At 48.6% G+C, this 18576-nt stretch overlaps 5 protein-coding genes across 5 annotated transcripts; 2 read left to right on the plus strand and 3 right to left on the minus strand.

Annotated features, from left to right (window-relative positions):
• Positions 1-10497: 10497 nt before the first annotated feature.
• BO88DRAFT_423077 (tetratricopeptide repeat protein) lies at positions 10498-12784 on the minus strand (the record flags this gene model as incomplete). Its single annotated transcript, XM_025708620.1, has 8 exons — positions 10498-10528; positions 10811-10875; positions 11054-11360; positions 11471-11564; positions 11626-11665; positions 11719-12345; positions 12372-12525; positions 12630-12784. The coding sequence occupies 8 exons, from the start codon at positions 12782-12784 to the stop codon at positions 10498-10500; spliced, it is 1473 nt and encodes a 490-aa protein (XP_025566037.1).
• Positions 12785-13079: 295 nt separating this feature from the next.
• atp4 (F1F0 ATP synthase subunit 4) lies at positions 13080-14305 on the minus strand. The gene is made up of 3 exons (XM_025704652.1): positions 14257-14305; positions 13737-14191; positions 13080-13656 (listed from the first exon to the last, which is right to left on the minus strand). Exons 1-3 carry the CDS (start codon positions 14285-14287, stop codon positions 13399-13401), a joined length of 744 nt encoding a protein of 247 aa, XP_025566038.1. The 5' UTR covers positions 14288-14305; the 3' UTR covers positions 13080-13398.
• Positions 14306-14453: 148 nt separating this feature from the next.
• noc4 (ribosome biosynthesis protein NOC4) lies at positions 14454-16425 on the plus strand. Its single transcript, XM_025706112.1, has 3 exons — positions 14454-14928; positions 14980-15188; positions 15256-16425. Exons 1-3 carry the CDS (start codon positions 14524-14526, stop codon positions 16289-16291), a joined length of 1650 nt encoding a protein of 549 aa, XP_025566039.1. The 5' UTR covers positions 14454-14523; the 3' UTR covers positions 16292-16425.
• A 157-nt stretch (positions 16426-16582) lies between these two features.
• On the minus strand, positions 16583-17506 carry BO88DRAFT_423080 (uncharacterized protein; the record flags this gene model as incomplete). The annotated part of the gene is made up of 1 exon (XM_025708621.1): positions 16583-17506. One exon carries the CDS (start codon positions 17504-17506, stop codon positions 16583-16585), a length of 924 nt encoding a protein of 307 aa, XP_025566040.1.
• A 460-nt stretch (positions 17507-17966) lies between these two features.
• On the plus strand, positions 17967-18486 carry BO88DRAFT_423081 (uncharacterized protein; the record flags this gene model as incomplete). Its single annotated transcript, XM_025708622.1, has 2 exons — positions 17967-18178; positions 18213-18486. The coding sequence occupies 2 exons, from the start codon at positions 17967-17969 to the stop codon at positions 18484-18486; spliced, it is 486 nt and encodes a 161-aa protein (XP_025566041.1).
• Between the last annotated feature and the right edge of the window lie 90 nt (positions 18487-18576).

An 18576-nucleotide genomic window follows, 5' to 3' on the forward strand; every position in this document is an offset into this window, starting at 1 on the left:
TTTAGCCCCGCGAAGGTTGGGTCACGCCGACCGTACATCGCCCATCTCAGCTCTCTCCTCTCTCTCCCTCTCTCTCCACCGTGCCCAGACAAAGTTACATTGCCTGCGTTTCTTCTGCATCCAAACAAGCAAACTGATCGAGTTCTGTGCTTCCACCTCCGCCTCCTTTACGTCGTCTACAATTAGACAGACGTACACCTTCTCTCTACATGCTTTAACGACATACGACTGTTGGCCAGTTTTAGCCAGATTTAGCCATATACATACATAGACAGCTTACCATTCACTTCGACTGGATATATCTTACGGACTAGCTTCATGATGACCTCGTCTGACAATTTAGCGATGTTGTTCTACGTTTCGCACTCCTTCGGCTTTATCGGCGTACCAGCGTTTTCTCATTCTCCGAGTTGAGTGTGGATTTCTCGAGCATCTGAAATATGTTGCAGTCGTTTACATCTACCTCCACACCTTCTCGTCGATTTTTATGACTTTCTTTCACGGATGGCATCTTTTGAATTTCACCATGGGACATTGCCTGCGCGTCGCAGGCAGTCCAACGGAACAACGGGACGGAACATATCGAGCGCTTGCTTACATTTTGCATATGACTTGGATTCGGGTTTCAGTTTTATTGCTTTTGAACTGTTGTGGTTTTTGATTTTGTTTTGGTTTTTGCGTGCATCGCGTGGGGAATAGGTTGGGCTGCAGTGGCATTTGCTATGATTGTTATGATATGACTGACATGTTTATGATTCGGGATGTGGGATGCCTGTTAATGTCTATGTTGCGATGATGATTCGATTTGGGTCTGCTGAGAAGCCATACTGGATGGCTCTGCAACCTACCACTCGTTTACTTTCTTTTGTCAGATACTTGACAAATGCCCGTGCATGTGCATGTGGCATGACACAGATGATCTTGGGCTTGTCCCGTCCACTCTTTTGAAAGAACTATATTTCGTTTGTCATCTGTGGATCACCTTTTTGTACTGTATATAGTATTGGCAGCAATGTTTCAAGGAGTTTGGCCAACCACATGGAATAAAAGTCTTCCGGTCTCGGACTTGCACACAAATCCTGCCTAGTAAGCTATTTACAATGAATGTGATCATTCGTCTATTAGAAGCGTCACTGTAGGCATATTACCTTTCTAGAAATCGTGAAGGTGCGAATTCACGAATATCCTATTTCACGATCAAAAGCCCACTAGATCCTTGGGGTTGTCCATCTCTTCACCCTGTCTATTAACGTAAAAACGCCACTCCATATTTCAAATCACTACATCACGTTAACGCCGTCACTGGATGTCTCCGTCACTACCTATCCCCGTCACTGTAAACGACCATCACCGCGGCGATTGTATTCCATTTCTTACTGGGATGAGCAGCTATAAATACGGGTCCTGATATTTCTCTCATCTGAGGTTTTCCTTTCTTTCTTATCCTTCTCATAACACAGAAAAAAATTGTATAGACAAAGGGTATCTCGACTATGACTACCCTAACATGGCTCTCATCTCATGAGCAATACTATACTATCGTCTGATCTATATACTCCTCTCTGAGCAAAGCTACTACTTTCTTTCTTTCTTTTACTGGGTCTGTGGCTTGCTCAACGCGACTCACGCCCAGGGCTCACCATATTCTCATCTCTTATCTTTCTTAATTTGCCTTCTATACCCCGTCAATAAGAACCTGTCAAGCTCTCACCTCAAGAGGAGCACATTATACTCTCATCTTCGTGCTCCGGATGATAGTGCCAGCTTGTCCCCTATATTCTCTAAGGGCTACACTGTGGATGGTCCATATTCATCCCTACAACGCTGGTGTGCAGCATCATCTACACATCATTTCGTGGAGTACGTTGATAAGCACTACTCACTGCATTTTATCCCAGGAAGATGCAAAAACTTCCGAACCGCGAAATTACTTGCGGTGATAGCAGTTCTGAAGATATGAAGGCTCAGGCTTCCGTGGATCGGCCCTGCAAGCTTCAAGCGGTCGCAACCGTCGCAACTGCCAGGATCCATCAGTTATGCATATCGCCTTGCTATATATTCTATACATCTCTACCGAACGTGGTTTGAACACCCTCTTTACTATATCGTCACTAGTGAGCAGCAACACTAGCATAGATGGTCATTCGAGCCGGGTCTCGCCATCGCATCGAGACCGCTAGCTTACTCTGTTTATGCTTTGAGCTTCAGCTCCAATTATCAGAGTGCTGTCACTGATAAGTAAGTCGGTCATCCTTTTCTTGCATACCTGACTCTCACAACGATTTTAATACTGACAACGTACTATGAGATTTAGGCAGAGAGTTGCTGAACGCAGCATCATTCAGAAGAACCTCTGCGCGTCATTTTCTTCTACTTTATCCCGCTAGCTCCTTGACATGTCTAACGGAGCAGCCGATACTTGGGTTTTAAATATCTTTCGGACGCAGTGTCTGCGAAGAAGACATTCTTCAAAGGTGCTGAAACATGTCTTGGCACGATCTACAACATGCCGGGACAATTCACATGAGTCTAAGGCGAAAACTCGGGGACACCCGGTGCCAGCTAATCACACCCATGCATCTTTCCCAGCAGATTGTCTGCTTCCCAAAAGAAAAAATGGAATCTGGCGTCGCAGCATCGCTGCAAAGCCAACATCACATCGCTCGAAGCTGGGCTCTGCAGAGTCTTGATGTCTTGTGAGTGAACAACGGGAGCATCTGCAGAAATCAGATCACTTTCTAACAAAGTACCCGCTACAGCGGGATCACAGTGTCTGGTGGGCTGTATGTAGGATCAGCAACCATTTCTGTGACGACAGGATTTTTACGATGAGTCCTGCTACACGGTACTATCAACCCGGGTCTAGGTCGATTCTTCCGCCATATACGGTGAGAATTTGCGCAACTGTCAACGAACCGACCAAGTACGAAGCAACGGGATTATATAACGAACGATATAACAAATTACGGAATCGCATGTGTCTCGCATGCTCTATTTGATGACGACCTTCCTTACTCAAAACATGTCCCTTTGGTTTCGAGCAACCTAAAACTGGTGTGTCGACATGTCCAGGTCGATTTGGTTCTTGACCTAGACCAAGGTTCCACTTGCTTGTAGCTTGTGGGACATAACTTCCCAGGATGCACAAGCACGGTCACTGCACTTGCTTAATTTCGCTCGCAAGCAGTGACACATTGATGTGGATATGCTCGAATCACTACTATCGAGGACCCTTGTCCAATCTTCCTACCGACTTTCTGTCATACCCATGCGAGCTCCAAGAGAAAGCGGAGTCATCATACCGGACCTATTCCAGCATCTCTTCTACAGTATTACTGCACTCTGATTCCCTATTATCCTGCAAGGATCAGACAGGTTTCTATAACCAATCAGAAACCCACCAGGTTATAATCGCCTTGGCTTTAAGTCGCGAACTTGCAAGCTGAACATGGAAATCATCAATTCCGGCTAGTCTGGCGTTTAAAAACTCCGTGGCAGAGCACACTTTACTCCCCTTACTCTTCATCTCTTTGTGAAGGGATTTTGGGACCTTGACTACCCATATTATAATTTGAGTTACATATATTGGCCTGGGACTCGGGCAAAAATGGTCCCGACTTTCACCGTCCCTTATACGTCATGGGCAAGCACATTTTAGTCTGCGTCCATGGAAGCCAGGCCAGAGCAAGCAATTATACACGACCACAAGTGGAGATTCCCAGCAGAGTAAGTCTCACGTCTTCGTTGACAGACGCTTGACCATTCAACTGATGGCTGCGACTTTCAGATAACAACATTCGAGACCACTGCCCGATGGGACATAATCCGCTCATACTCCTCAAACCGCAGAGGCCTAGCCTCGCAAAGACTTCTCCATCTTCCACTCACCCCAATCTCCAACCTGCGGCACCCAAGGCTGACATTGCAACCATATTTCTTTTTGCTCATATCGCGGTGCAGCCTACAGTATGACCTCATCCTCCTCTTCCTCACCAACCTTCATCACGAGTATCGCGGACAAGGTTGTTACAATGAGTAATTTGTGCCTACGGCTTGCGCACCTTACACAAACAAAGAATCTGTTAGCAAAGGTGATTCACCAGAGGATGGAATGTTGATGTATCTCCTCGGAGGTACGAGAGACATGGGAGGAGTTGTTAGCTTCAAAGTGTGGTATTCTACTTGTGTGGCACTTTTCCAGGAATCTCCAAGGAACAGCACATCATTATGCTCTGCAACCTACGGCAGGAACTCGCTCTCAACTCGGTCATAGCAAACCAGTTACACTCATCATTCGTATGGGGCTCGACAAGTGGTTCTCCCCATCTCTTCTTGGATCCGTCATGTTCAATCAGCTTCACACACAACCAAAACCTGTCTTACTTCACATTCGCTGACGAATATCGCATCCGATCTTGTGTGCGATAGCATCGGGCATGACAAAGTGTACTAAGCCCCTATCACATACGCTAGTGCTGTTCCACAAGACGAATGAGAGAGGGGATACATCCCCTAACTCTTTGGTGCGTGCCGGGGCGTCATCCTTTGCAAAATCACCGGCTCAAGCTTCGTGCCTCCTACAAAGAAAAGGAACCCATTATGGACACATCCACGCTGCGTGTTTGGGCAACCTAGTCACCACAATCCCACATTTCGGGAAGAGCGCCTCTTGAGGCTCATTTATCTGCGGAGTGACCAGCGATGTCAATATCCCAAACATTTGTGGTACAGAAATACTTTTCCCGAAGTAGCCCACTTGGTTAGAGTTTGCTTTGGATTCTGGGGCAACACTGCGGTGAGTCTATTTCTAATTACTAGTATATATACGCCTATGATTGTTGACCAATATGCCGCAGCCCAAACAGATGTCCGAATACTGAGTGTCTTCAGTCGCTGCTTTACGAGATACTCCCGACTTTTTCGGGCCTCCTGCCGATAGCGAACAGATGAAGGTCATACGGAGACTGGGCAGCCATGCTTCAACTCAAAATCATTACATATAATATACATCTTTGTATTTCAGCAAAATGACAAACACCACCATTGTGGGTGTGGTTATGAACCGCAACCCAACCCGGCCAAGAAGCAACGTTTTCGGGAACTGCTCCATACCCGAGGATCATAATGATAGTGATTGAAGGAGCCATACAATGGAAGCTTCATCGAATCATGCAATGTATCGATGTAGCACTAGGCGTACGCCAAAATGTGCCACACCAAATTACCCTGCCGGGTATCGCTGCCAAATCACTCCCAGGAGACAGCAGTGATCGATGGCTTCAATCTCAGGTTGACGAAGAATACAAGTCCTCGTGGATTATAACCACAGTAGTAGGCAATACCCTGTGCACGGTCAACTCACCATGTCTGGAATGTGCTTTACATATACTATATAAAGCCGGCGTCACTTTCACTGAATTTTGTCACACTCTGTCCTTGGTCAGAGGCTTCAAGGAGCGGCTTGTCAGTCAAAGGCAATATTGAAAGGGGCAATCTAATCGAATACACTTGGGTTTTCATAGAACCATTCATGAACTATCCGATCACTTTCTTACACGTTCTTGGCGTCCTTGTCTACGATCAATTACAACAAGACGAGTTGCACGCGTCTAGAAATGTCGGAATCGTCTACTGATGATGAAGCAGAGCTTGCAGAAAAACCCTTCGCCTGACGTATATATACGATGGTGTTCTTCAAACTCTGACACGTCAAAATGTCTCGCGTGCGTGACGATTAGACTGTGTGATTGTCTCTGTGATCACTCCACCAACAGACTAATTGGTCTGTGACGCAGAAGAGGGAAGAGTCAGGATTGGTACAGAATGACAAAGTGCCTACCATTCACTTACTCGCTTTCTCTGGCAACTGCTCGAGCAGTGTCCGGCGGAATGAAAGTACCATTGTTCACTTTATGTGAACAACAATTCAGCTTCGTGTTCTAGCAACCCTCAATGAATATGGACACCACACCATCCTGTCATCAAAACCTTTCGCCTTGAACGAGATCCACGAGAACAAACCAATGACGTGAAATCAAGTAGTGCTGCCGAAAGCTTCGACGCTTTGAACACAGCCAAGATGCGCAACGACGTACCTGATATATTTAAGGGACTAGCCTTCGTACTTCAAAGGCTTCTGGGACAGCAGCTCAACTTCCACTCCTCGAATGAAGCGCTTTTTGTTACCTACAACATCAACTCAAGTTAGGAGCTTCGAAGGACAATGTCACAGCAATCTCCCTTGATTGATTGCCTATCGCGCCCTTGTGCATATCTTGGAGGACTAATTCCGGCTATGCGAAATTCGACTCATGACCAGCAGAACACATCACTCTGAGCAATGGACGCATGTGGAACGCACCAAGCAACCGAAGATGATATATATGGCCAAGGTACAGGCCATCTATGAGTGCTTAATTCCAGCTTACCGCTTTGACACGCCCTTTATATTTTCCGCAATCTTACTGGGTCACCTTCATACCTTTTGGATACGACTATTACGAGAGAGCATATCCCTAGCTGTTGGGATCAGCCCGTCCGTGTCAATGCAAAAGAAGGCAGAATGGCCGGATGAGAAGAAAATCTTATTCTGTATCCGAAGGAGATATTGCCCATGAGCGATGATGAAGGTTGGTGCACGATTCTCATGTGCACCGGCATTGATGCCGTCGGACGTGGCTCGTTGTCGGTATCCCTTCACACCTCATCGCCAATGGAATTTACCAGCGGAAGTAGGCTTCGTCTGCTTGATACGCGAAGCTTGAGGTCTCCAATTCGGTTCACATCACTAAGTCCAACAACGTATCTTCTTCCTGTTCCCGAGTATCATTTACCGAATGTCGGGTATGGACAAGGAATGGCTTAGACGAAGCAGACAAAGGGTATGACTACGGAGCATCTTCCCTGGGATGCACCGGCTTAGAATTGATTCTTCCACTGCCTGTCTGCATCTGACAAAGGTCACTGGTTCTTTCCTGCTTTTGATGCTCCAGATGTGTGATGGATACGGCGAAAACCATCAGCCAGTGGTGTCTGGGCGCTGTACGATACCTTCGTACAATCACGACTACGAGTCAGATCCGACATAAAGTCACTTTCGGAGGCAAGTGATAAGTTACACCTTACTCTAATATAGTGCCGGCGGAGCTGGAAGGCTTGCGCCTGTTAGCCTATATAAATACCAGCCAAATCTTCCTCTCAAAAACCGGGTTCACTCCCATAGAAGGCTCCACGTCGAACAGCACCTTGATCACTCTTGAATTGCAATGGCCCACCGAGGGAAAGGTATCAAGCCAATGTACGGGATCATTGCTCTATGCGATGCTACTGTCGTCCTGATGACACCTGGAACAAATGCTTCGACTGCCTGTCTGGTGGTTGGAAGAATCTGACGGCCATGACTCGGTTGAAACGACGCGATAATAGCAACATTTGCTTTGTCTCCCCCAGTCGAGGAGGAGAATGGAGGATTGCAAGCCATACCAGTTGTGTCATACTATTCCGACGAAGTAAATACTTGGGAACTTAAGATCGACACGGATGGTTATCGCTTGCACTCCTGACAATATTCAAGGATTCAGCAAAATCCCTCTACCTTCCTTCGACGCGAAACTGCTCGATGACAAGTTCGCCTCACCTGAGAGAAGAACTAAACTCCTCCAGTGACTTGGAAGCATGGTACAACGACAGACTATCTTAGACACACCGGGTCTTTAGAAGCCATCCTGATAATATCAGATGATGACGTGCTGCCTGCTGATAGTCAGAGCGCATCTACGACTTCATTGTCAGTGAGCAAGGAGAAAAAGATAGCACTAACAGAAAAGAAGCTCAAAGATGCGAAAAATGCGCAGTTCTTCCCTTACAGTATAGAAAGTGCTTTCTGCTATCTTGGCATCTGCTTTCTTCCGTACTTGCAATATACAGAAACGAAGAAGACACTTATGACCCAGAGTTCAGCATTGCCCCATGTGCTGTCGATATTATCTCTACCACTTCAGCACGTCGATGAGGAAGATCCGACTAACTACCCAACCGATAGAGAAAGTCGTCGGTCCAATCAGTCAAGCATCTTTCTACCATTTTGTGAATACACCGGGAAGACTCTTCTGATGAAAAGAGCATCTTCCCATTTAATACTACACTTCCAACAGTACTACTGGGGCACAACGAAAGAGACATGACTATTTCGAGCTCACACAACCGACAGAGAAATTAATCATCCAAAGGTCCGAGCATCCTCCCACCTTGTGTCATCACACAAACCAGAAACCACGTCAGACGGAAAGGTCATTTTCGCATACTATACAAAACTCCCCACAGTGTTATTATAACACAATAAAAGAGGCGCGATTAGTTAGAGCTCATCCGACAATCAGAAACAATCAGAAATCAAAGCCAACTTCAACGCTTCCTGCACTCTGCTTCTTTGTGTCATCACACACCCAGAAGACTACTCTGATGAAGAGATAACCTTCGCATACCATCCTACACTTCCGACAGTGCTACTCCAGAACAACGAAAGAAACATGGGACTCCAATAACAGTTCCAACCTGATCCAACCAACAGAGAAAACAATATCCACTAGACCCGTCAAATTACATTGTTCCTTCAGTCAGCTCTGGAGACTTTCCAAGAACAGGATAACTACGACTCATACAAGACACTCCACATCAACCTCGACAGCGGCTGGACAACAGCAATTGGCCAGCTATACTTTTACACAACACATGGTCTCACGTTGACTTTATTTCTCTCCCAAGATGAAGTAGCTCGTTGGGCGCAGGACATTCCAAAACCTTCAAACTGCTTTTTTTCTCTTCAATAATCACATCCATAATCTTCCAAGAAAGCATCAGTACGAGGCTAAGCAAACCCACTCCACATCAATCTCGACAATAATTGCACGGAGACAATCAGCCAGCTATAACGTCAAACAACACATGCTGTCACGTTCAATCTCTTTCCCAAGAACAATTATGCCCTTGAAGGGAGGACACCTCCAGCCTCCTTTTTTGAATCGTTTTCACAAAACTTCCAAGAACACAATGGGACATTTCCCGCAACACACTGCATCTAACTCTCAACAACAATTATCCCACGAAACCAATTGGCCAGCTACAATTCTGCACATGGCTGTCCTGTTCTGTTCATTCTATCCCTACTCTCCTTACCCGGGAAAGGCCTTTTCTTTCTCATTGAACAGAAAACATCCCAAATCTTCTTCCTTGATTCGACTCTGCAAAGCTTCAAAGAGAGGGGGGGAGCTACCAAATGGTACACCCTGGACGACATTCGACACGAACCTCAACTCCCCAGTAGTCGAGTGAAATCACTTGACCAGCTACAATCACAAACAAACAAGGGTGTTGCGCTTCGCATCCTCTCTAATATAGAACAAAACACCACATCGCATTGGTTAGATGGTTGGACTGTCGTTGGGATTAAGCAAAGTACAACTAGTATGTACTACAACTACAATCGCAGCACATGTTCTTGTGGGGAATAGACTCCGCCTCGCAGGTCAGAGTTTGGATTCTGACTACTGTCTACCATCATGTTCCGGGCGGGGGTTGTGTACTTATTGGGATAGTGGTTATGCTGTGTGCATACTTAGTAGTCATTCATTGATGATAACTACATGGGAATGGGAATGGTATCTGGTGGTGTGCATAATTATTTTGATTACTTACTATTTATTTACTATGCTTATTTGGGTTGGCTATATGTAATACCTCAGGTCATCATGCATATATAATGTATTGGTTGATTAATGTATTTTGTTCGGGCAGTAAATGGTACTACGTACCTTCCTACCTACTTACCTACCCTAGTAGTGGTCTACCTTGTAGTACATATGCAACGTGACGGGTGGGACTAAAGTAATGTATGTTACTGGGACCATGCAAGCCCACGAACGCAAACAACATGATGCGAGGCGATGTTATGCTATGCACATACACGTTACTCAATGCAAGGTACTTCGTGGGTCCTGGGAGGAGACAAAAGAGGAAATGGGGGGTGGGTAATGGTATAATGATAGCGATTATTTGCTCTGCTTTGGTGGGTGTGGCACAAGCAGAGTGGGTATGTATGCATGTATGTAACATTAGAAAAAAAAGTCCCAGAAAGGAAGTAGTATGAACATCCGGGGGGAAGGAAGCAAGCAAAAGTACGCTGAGAGATTGGGTGTCAGTAAGGAAAAAAGATGAGGCTGGATGCTTGGGTCATCATCATTGCCGCTCCCTTCATGGTGATAGTAGCGAAGAATGGGAGAAAATTAATCGGCAAAGGGTAGTAGGTAAGGAGGTCTGTGTCCCAGAGCTGGGATACGAAGTGGGAAGGAGAAGGACGTCTGGGCCGCGAAAAGCCGGCTAAGAAAGTGGAAGCATTCTAGCCTTGCTTCAGCTCGGTCCAAAACGCCATCGTCATCTGATGGAACGGTACGGATGAAAGGTCGTAGTAACCAGAAACAGCAGGTACACAGCCCTAGCGGTTCAGTGCGGGTTGTACTTGTCCTTCCATATCCTGTCGTTGAACAAGATCATGTCAGCCTAAACTCCAGAAACCCGCTGATGGGGGGAAATGGGGCTGTGGTTGGCGGAGAGCGTGACGCTGGTTTGCATGGCGCAGGGAAGCGGAAACTCCGAGCGCCTATCAATGCATCCCGCAACAACACCTGCAAGTGAGGAGAGCCGGGTGCAGAGCGCTGGGGTCTGAGGCAATGCTCGTCACACTGTCCCCGTGGAGGACCGGAAATGGGCATCAAACAATGAAAATACGACGCTGAAAAGGGACAATTTAACGTACCAGGAATTTCCCACTAATTTGTTGCCTTTCTCTTCGGCCAATCGGTAGTATTTGGCGGCCGTGAACTAAAACATGGCGTTGCAAGTCAGTCAACTGCTCATACAGATGATCAGATAGCACTGATGGATCCAAAGAGTGATGCGGGCTTCAGGCATTGATGCCCGAGCTGCGAGGCCCTCAGGACACGGGCAGATCATGTTGCGATAATCATCACGAATGAACTATTACGCAAGTAGCACTAACCTTGTCCTTTTTCCCGCCAAACCCTTCTAGGTAGCACCAAGCAACCTCGTTCATCGCGTCGGTATCGCCCAGATTGGCTGCCGTTTCAAAGTATTGCCGCGCTGCGACTGGGTCTTTCTTGACGCCCCAGCCATTACGGAAGCAGTTTCCCAGCTCGAAAATAGCCAACACTAGCTCTCCCTTGGCAGATCCGCCCTTCTTGATGCCGGCCTGGAGCGCCTGAGACTCTATCGATGCCGAGTTGGACGCTGCGGCCGAGAGATACATGACGGCTCTATCAGGATCTGGCGAGCAGCCCCAACCATGTCTATATCAAGCCCCAATCAATATCATGTAGCAATAGTGTTCATCGAATGTGCAAACGACGATAAGAGTCGGGCGTAAACGGAGCTCAACAAAGGTACGGTTGCTACTTACCGGAGCGCTAGCCCATAGAGCACTTGACTGAGTGCATTGTTGGCACCGTTAGGGTCCGCCAGGTGCTCAAACATTGTTGTCGACTGTTCGAGTTCTGTACGTCAGGTGTAAGTGACTGAGCAAGCGGACAGCCAAACCCCAAGTTATGCCCATACCTCCTGCTTCATGAAGTCGGATCGCCTCTTGTACATTGATCTATGCCACAATTAGATGCCATGCATTGAGAACAATGCAATTTGACCACTTACATCCCCTTCTGGATCGTTTATGCGGCTCCGACTAGAACTCCGCGACCTCGATGGCGCGCCATCCAATCCGAAGCCTGTCGGCGAAGTAGGCGACAGGCACGACGCTCCGGCTTGCGGGCTGCGCTGTGCCAGCATCGTGGCCCTCTTCTCCCATTGTGCCTCCCTTTCTTGCTCGTCGCCTCTATCACAGTTGATCTGCGGAAGGTCGGACGGAACGTTGACTGATGACGAGCTGGAATTTCGCGACCCCGAGCGATCCAAGTGCAGCAGGTGCGTCAGCCGCCTTTCTCCGCGCGGACGCGTTGGTGAGATTGTACCCGAGGACTCTGAGGGCGCACGCGAGCGACGGAACGGATTCAACGATTTGCGATGCGAAGGAGAAGGAGGAACGGGTTCTAGATATCGATCGTCGGGATGATCGGCATCTCCGTCGAAGACAGGCGGACGGATCACTTCTTGGGAGGTTGTGTCGGTACGGATGAAGGTGATCTGAGGCACATTCCTCCCGGAGGTCGTGGGAACGGCACCGGACGCATAGTGGTCGGCCGTGTTGTTGAGGGCGTCCTTCTTGTGAAGTATCTCGCGGAGTGGCATCGTTGCGCGGCGGCTTATCGCGGAGGGTGGATACTCAGCGCCACAACCGTAAAGAAAACGGGGAGAAGATGATGAGGAAATGAATCGGAGAAGACAGCTAGTGAAAGGAAATCAGGGCTTGATGAAATAACAGACTCTTCAGCCTTATACAAGGATGGTGGCAGGGCACAGGCGCTGAGTCGAGGCTGTGAACTTTGTTTGATGATGGATTGCCTGTCATGGTTATTTTTATCGTTCCTTTAAATCACAGCCAAACCGTGGTTTGGCTGGTGTCTTGGCCTCCGCGGCGGCAATTTCTTCATCTTGTCATGTCACACATAAAGACTCGAGCAACTGCGCCTGGCTGATTGGTTTGACGCTGCTGGACGAGCGTTGTGAATTGATGGCGCTGGTAGTTGTGGATGCTCCACACGAAACCCCTGGTTAATGTCCTGATTGATGAATTCCCGGCAACTGAAAGAGCGTCCCTCATTGTTTCCCTCTCCAACAACAACAACCACAGCCGCAGTTGCTTCGTAAGGGGTTCCATGTCCTAGTAAGAGAAAGAAGGCAGGCTTCTCAATAAAGATAACATTGACGACTGTTGTCGGCAGAGGGCTTTCGTCAGCCCTGCAGGGCACAGCCCAGGTGCTCCACCGCAGTGTTGGCTTGTTGATGCATCATATCAAACACATTGCATAATCCCAAAACAGTTGTCCTGAAGCCACTACATGATTCACTGCCGAATGGCAGAGGCATACAGTCCAGGCCTAGTAGTATGGAGTAATAATAGCATACATCGGATGCCAAAAGCGTTCAACTACGTACTCAGAAATCCACAAATTGGTGCGAACTAGGTATGTTGCACAATGACAGGAGTATCCAATAGCCCATCCAGCTCAAAGCTCTACTGTATCTAGCCCAAAAAAGGTTGGGTCTAGCTACTCGGCTACACATCTCTTAAAATGACCACATTTGGTATTGGTATGTCTAACGACAACAGGAAAGATCTTTAATTTGTACATAGGCTGACGGCGGGGCTATTCATGCTAGTCCATTTACTGGGCCTTGGAGGACATGATACCTAAAATAATTGTAAGCATCGTATCAAGAATCATGCAGCACACAGGTGGTCCACTTACGCTCAACATCGGCAACGCTCTGCTGAAGGATCTGCTGGAGAACCTTGGGGTTCTCAAGCTCCTTCTGGATCTTGCCAATGACGCTCTCGGCAAGCTCACGCTGCTGGCGCTGCTTAACCTGGCCCTCGTAGCGAACCCAGGAGTCGAGAACCTGCTTGGCCTCGGCAGCAAGAGCAGTGCGCTGCTCAAGCTCGTAGGCCTGGGCCTCAAGCTGAGCGGTTTCCTTTACGTACCGTTAGTTTCCTGTATCCGCTAACCCGATGATATTCCGATCGGATGAGTGTGGAAAGAATCTGAATGTACCTTGGAAACAGCGAACAGCTGCTTGGTGAGCTCAACAACGCTGGAGAGCTCCTGAACGTTCTCCATACGCTGCTTAACGGCGTTGGTGTGGTCGGCACGGGCAGCGTTCAGGATGTCCTTGTGCTTCTGAACCTGACCCTCAGCCCACTCACGGTAAGCAGGGCCACCGTACTTGGCAACGGCAGTGAAGACGCTGAGAAGACAGAAAGCAGCAACGGTTTCCTCGTTCATAACATAGAGCTCGTTGCTGATGGCAGCGATGGAGATACCGGCAGCGGCAGAGAGGACGGCGGTCTTGGAGACCAGGGAGTTGCCGGGAAGAGCATCGATGATGGACTGAGCCTTCTTCTTGGGGTCCTCGGTGGGAACGTTGGAGGCCGAGCGAGACGCGGTCAAGGTGGCAGTGATGGGAGCGACGTTGCGCGTGGGAAGGGTCGGCCGGAGCCGGGCAGCACCTAGGGGGCGTTAACAATCATAGCCAGTTGATAAAGCAAGCCGAAAAGAGTCTAGTTCGGCATACCAAGGGCGCTCTTAGCCAAACGCGAAGCCATTGTAGCAGTGTTCAGACCTTGACAGGATGTGATGGATGAACGGAAATGAGGAGACTGAGGTCGGGATGGCGGTTGGGACGGTGCGGAAGACTCTAACCCGCTCGGGCTTAGCGCCAGTGGGCGGAAAAACCGCTAACCGAGGGATCTCCAAAAATTCATGGTTGATGTCGGAACTGCTGTGCTGCCTGTCGGTCAAGTCTCCCCGATTTTGCGCGATATCTGCAGTTCTATCGACCATGCCTGCCCCTACAACTGCAGCCGTCACCTCCAAGAAGAGGAAAAATGTCAAGTCGAGCGCCGTTCCCTCGTCCAAGCGTCGCGCAGTCGCTGAGACCGAGAGCCCCAATGCGATTGCCGATATCCAGCAGCTGGAAGACCAAATTTCCGAGTCGCGAAAATACTACAACAACATTGCGACCCTGATTTCCATGCTCAATGTCGATGGCTCGTCGAAACCGAACATGGCTGTTGCCGTGGCCCTTTGCCGGGTTTTCAGCCGATTGATCGCTGGTGGAAACTTGACGGAGACCAGCCGCGCCGCAGAGAATGAGAAAATCATTGTAGCTTGGTTGAAAGAACGCTGCCGGGAGTACCAGAAGCTCTTGCTATCCATCATTCGCGAATGCGACTCCTCTTCTCAGGTTCGTATCTACCCCAGCTGGCCAAATTTATACGGTACTAACCCCCAGCAGATCAGCGCCTTGACCTTGTGCCTCTGCCTCATCAACGAACGTGCTACCCACCTCCCCGGCGACAACACTCAGGAATGGACATCGGGTTTGTTCAAGGGAGTTTTCGAGGCGGTTGTTGAGGCCCAGAATGGACAAGCGGTGCTCTCCGAATTCATCGAGAAGGCAAAGGAATTCGAAGACGTGCGGTACTACACATTCATGCAACTTGCGTACGTCCATTTGCACAACCATAATAAAAGACCCCCATCAACCCACATCCACTGACACACAAAGCAGCGAATACGCAGACACCGAACAGCCATCTGAGATCCTCGACGTCCTAATCTCCATCCTCTCAGCATGTGATTCCGTACCCGGCCCGGAGCACGAATTCGAAAGCTTCTACACGGAATCCAGCAAGCAGAACAAAAAGGTCCTCTCTGTGAACTCGCACAAGAAACGAGCCCAAGACGCCTGGCTCGCCATCCTGCGCAACAACCTCTCCCAATCGCAGCGTAAAACCCTCCTGCGCATCATGGTCCACAACATCGAGCCGTGGTTCAACCGCCCCGAACTCCTCATGGACTTCTTAACAGACTCCTACAACGTCGGAGGAGCCACCTCTCTCCTTGCCCTCTCGGGTCTCTTCTACCTCATCCAAGAAAAGAACCTCGACTACCCCCAATTCTACCAAAAGCTCTACTCGCTCCTCGACGCCGACCTCCTCCACTCCAAGCACCGCTCCCGCTTCTTCCGCCTCATGAACACCTTCCTCGCCTCTACCCACTTGCCCGCCGCCCTGATCGCAAGCTTCCTCAAGCGTCTTTCTCGCCTCTCTCTCAACGCGCCCCCCACTGCCATCGTGGCCATCGTCCCCTTCATGTACAACCTCCTCAAAGAACACCCTACCTGCGCCTTCATGATGCACCGCAACATCCGCGACGAGGGGCTCAAGGCTCAGATAGAAGCAGAGGGCATGGACGATCCCTTCGATCCTACTGAGCCCGATCCGACCCGCACAAACGCCATCGAGAGCAGTTTATGGGAAATCGAGACTCTGCAATCTCATTATCATCCTAATGTGGCTGCTATCGCGAACATCATTTCTGAGCAGTTCACGAAACAGTTCTATAACTTGGAGGATTTCCTGGATTACACTTACCAGGGTATGTTGCAGGGAGAGTTGGGTACCGAGGACAAGCCGTTCAAGAGAACGCCGGTGGTGGAGTATCAAATACCCAGGCGGATCTTTACCGATCGGTTGTTGGAGGAGGATGGTGGCCAGGATTCCGGTCCTGGAAGCTATGTCCGAGGATTGTGGGATTTTGCTTGATGAGCAAAGTATATATTGTTTATTTCTATGGCTGTGCCTTTTTCTTAGACTTGACAATTTTTAGCGTACATAATTAGATTTGGCGGGATACGGATGGGTTCAAAAAAAAAGTTATTAAAAGTTTCAAGTTTATCTATCTGCCATCAAAGCATTAATCACAATAGTTTGCGGTCTAATCTATAAGAACAATAATAGTGTCATGGGTCAACCTGACCGTGAGCGGCGACTACAGGAGATGATCAAATCTATCCAGGACCGTTATTTCGTTCTGCACCCAGATCTAGACTCGATCTACCTATGTTGTGCCGCAGGATTGTTTGGAGGAGGTTGCCGACTGCGATAATCCACCCTATGCATCCAGTCCCCCGCATACTCCGTCCAATCCGGATGAATCTCCGTGTATGCTGATAGAGGCATATACGCTCCAGCCGCTGCCGATTCGTGCCATGGTTGCAGATACGGCGATACTGTCACCATATTCATCGGTTGCAATGCCTGGCGTTCATGCTCTTCTGCCTCGGGGTCCCCAGGGTGGTAATCACAAAACACATCCAAGGCAAACACGCCGCGCTTCAAGTCATCGAAAAGCTCATCGGTAACTTTAATAGGGACTGCTTCGATGCTGGCACGCAGTTTGTTCATTATAATCTGTGCCTTCTTCCGTCTCCGCTTTCGGCGTACACTGACTTCGTCTTCCATTCGCTCAAGAAGACGCAGGATTTCTTTCTCCGATGTAGCATAGGTGACAGCATGTTGCATTCGTCGTGTGAGCTCATGAAGGTCTCCGGAGACTGCGCGAAATAGCGCATCGATCCTGGCTAATGTGTTGGTCACTCGAGAGGAGAGTAAACGGGAGAACTGTCGGCCATAGATTCGGTCCCAGAAGCCCAGCCAGTAGTGTAGCCCAGTTCGAGATTTGCTGAGTCGTGTTATTTCGAGGCTAGCAATGACATTGCGACAAAGCGCTAGCGTATGCAGAGCAGTTTCTCGTGTATGCTCGAGCGACTCTTGGTGCGGGACAGCAGGTGACTGTTCTAGCGTTTGGTCGGGGAACTCGGCTGTCTCATGTCGGCTTTCACATTCTACTGATCGATAGAACCGTTGCGAGATGCTGGGGTCTGTTGTTCTTGTGGTCGACTGTGCTGGCTCAGCTTCACATACTAGCGAAGTGGACGCACTGCGCTTGAGAGAGACGGGCAAGGTCGCTTGCAACATTCCAAGCAGAAAGTGCAGCATTAAAGAAAGATACCAGGTTAGAAAGGAAATAGTGCTCAATTTGCAGTTTTCAAGAGACTCGAGTAGCTGAAAACGAGAGAAGGGAAATTTTTTAGAAGAAACGAGTGTGATGTTAACGAGCGACTGGACAGTCTATGTCATTTGCTAGGAATAGGACGGCAACAATATTACAGTTTAATGGCCGGAGAAACGAACATAAATGAATGAGGGAACAAGTCAAGTCAAAGTCCTTCCTCCTGGGGGTCTTAACTTGCTTTTCTTGTTCGCTGGATGGATCCATTATCCGCAGGGAAGGAGCGAGCCTATCCACTCGGCGTTCAAAGTGGAAGCAACTGTAACTTCAGCAGAGAATAGAACAGGATGCATCCGGATAGTGCCTTTTCATGTATCGCTTATCGGGAAGTGTATCTTCACAGACCGTTTAGGTCGTAGTTTATCGATGTGGATACAGACGAAGCTCAACTGGTTTCCGCTTTCGGTAACCGAACAATCAGGATCGAGTGTCACCGTTGCGATTCTCGTGGAAAACCAGACGATTGTTCGGGCTCTGATATTTTTGGAAACTGTGAACCCTGGTTCACTTCAGGAACCCGTCTCTGTCCTCTTTTCTACGGGATCGGGCATTTTCAGAGGAGTTCTGATAAGCTCTCGGTGCATCAAGTTTTCGTAGAACCATTGATGCAAGTGCGAAACCGAGACCGACCGAGCTGTCGGCACATGCTGCACTTCGATTGACACAGATTGAAGAAGAATTTATGATGATGTACCATCAGCCCATGCCCGATACAGTTTTTCGCGTTCCTCGGGATCCTACCCCTTGCAGATTTGAAGTCCATCCACCACGCGAAGCTAGTTTCCTCCCCTGTGGATGGCGGAATAGACTACTCGATATGGTGCAACTTTCTGGGGAATTACGGCCTCGGGTTGGGGATGCACAAGTATGTAGAGCCGTGACATAACCGCCCTTCGCTCTTGCAAAAAGAATCTAAATCCATGAGCCTGGAGTTATTGAAACGATTTGAATGAAGGACACATACTTGAGTGTTCCG

Source organism: Aspergillus vadensis (assembly GCF_003184925.1).
Source record: "Aspergillus vadensis CBS 113365 unplaced genomic scaffold BO88scaffold_4, whole genome shotgun sequence".
NCBI classification, from domain to species: domain Eukaryota; kingdom Fungi; phylum Ascomycota; class Eurotiomycetes; order Eurotiales; family Aspergillaceae; genus Aspergillus; species Aspergillus vadensis.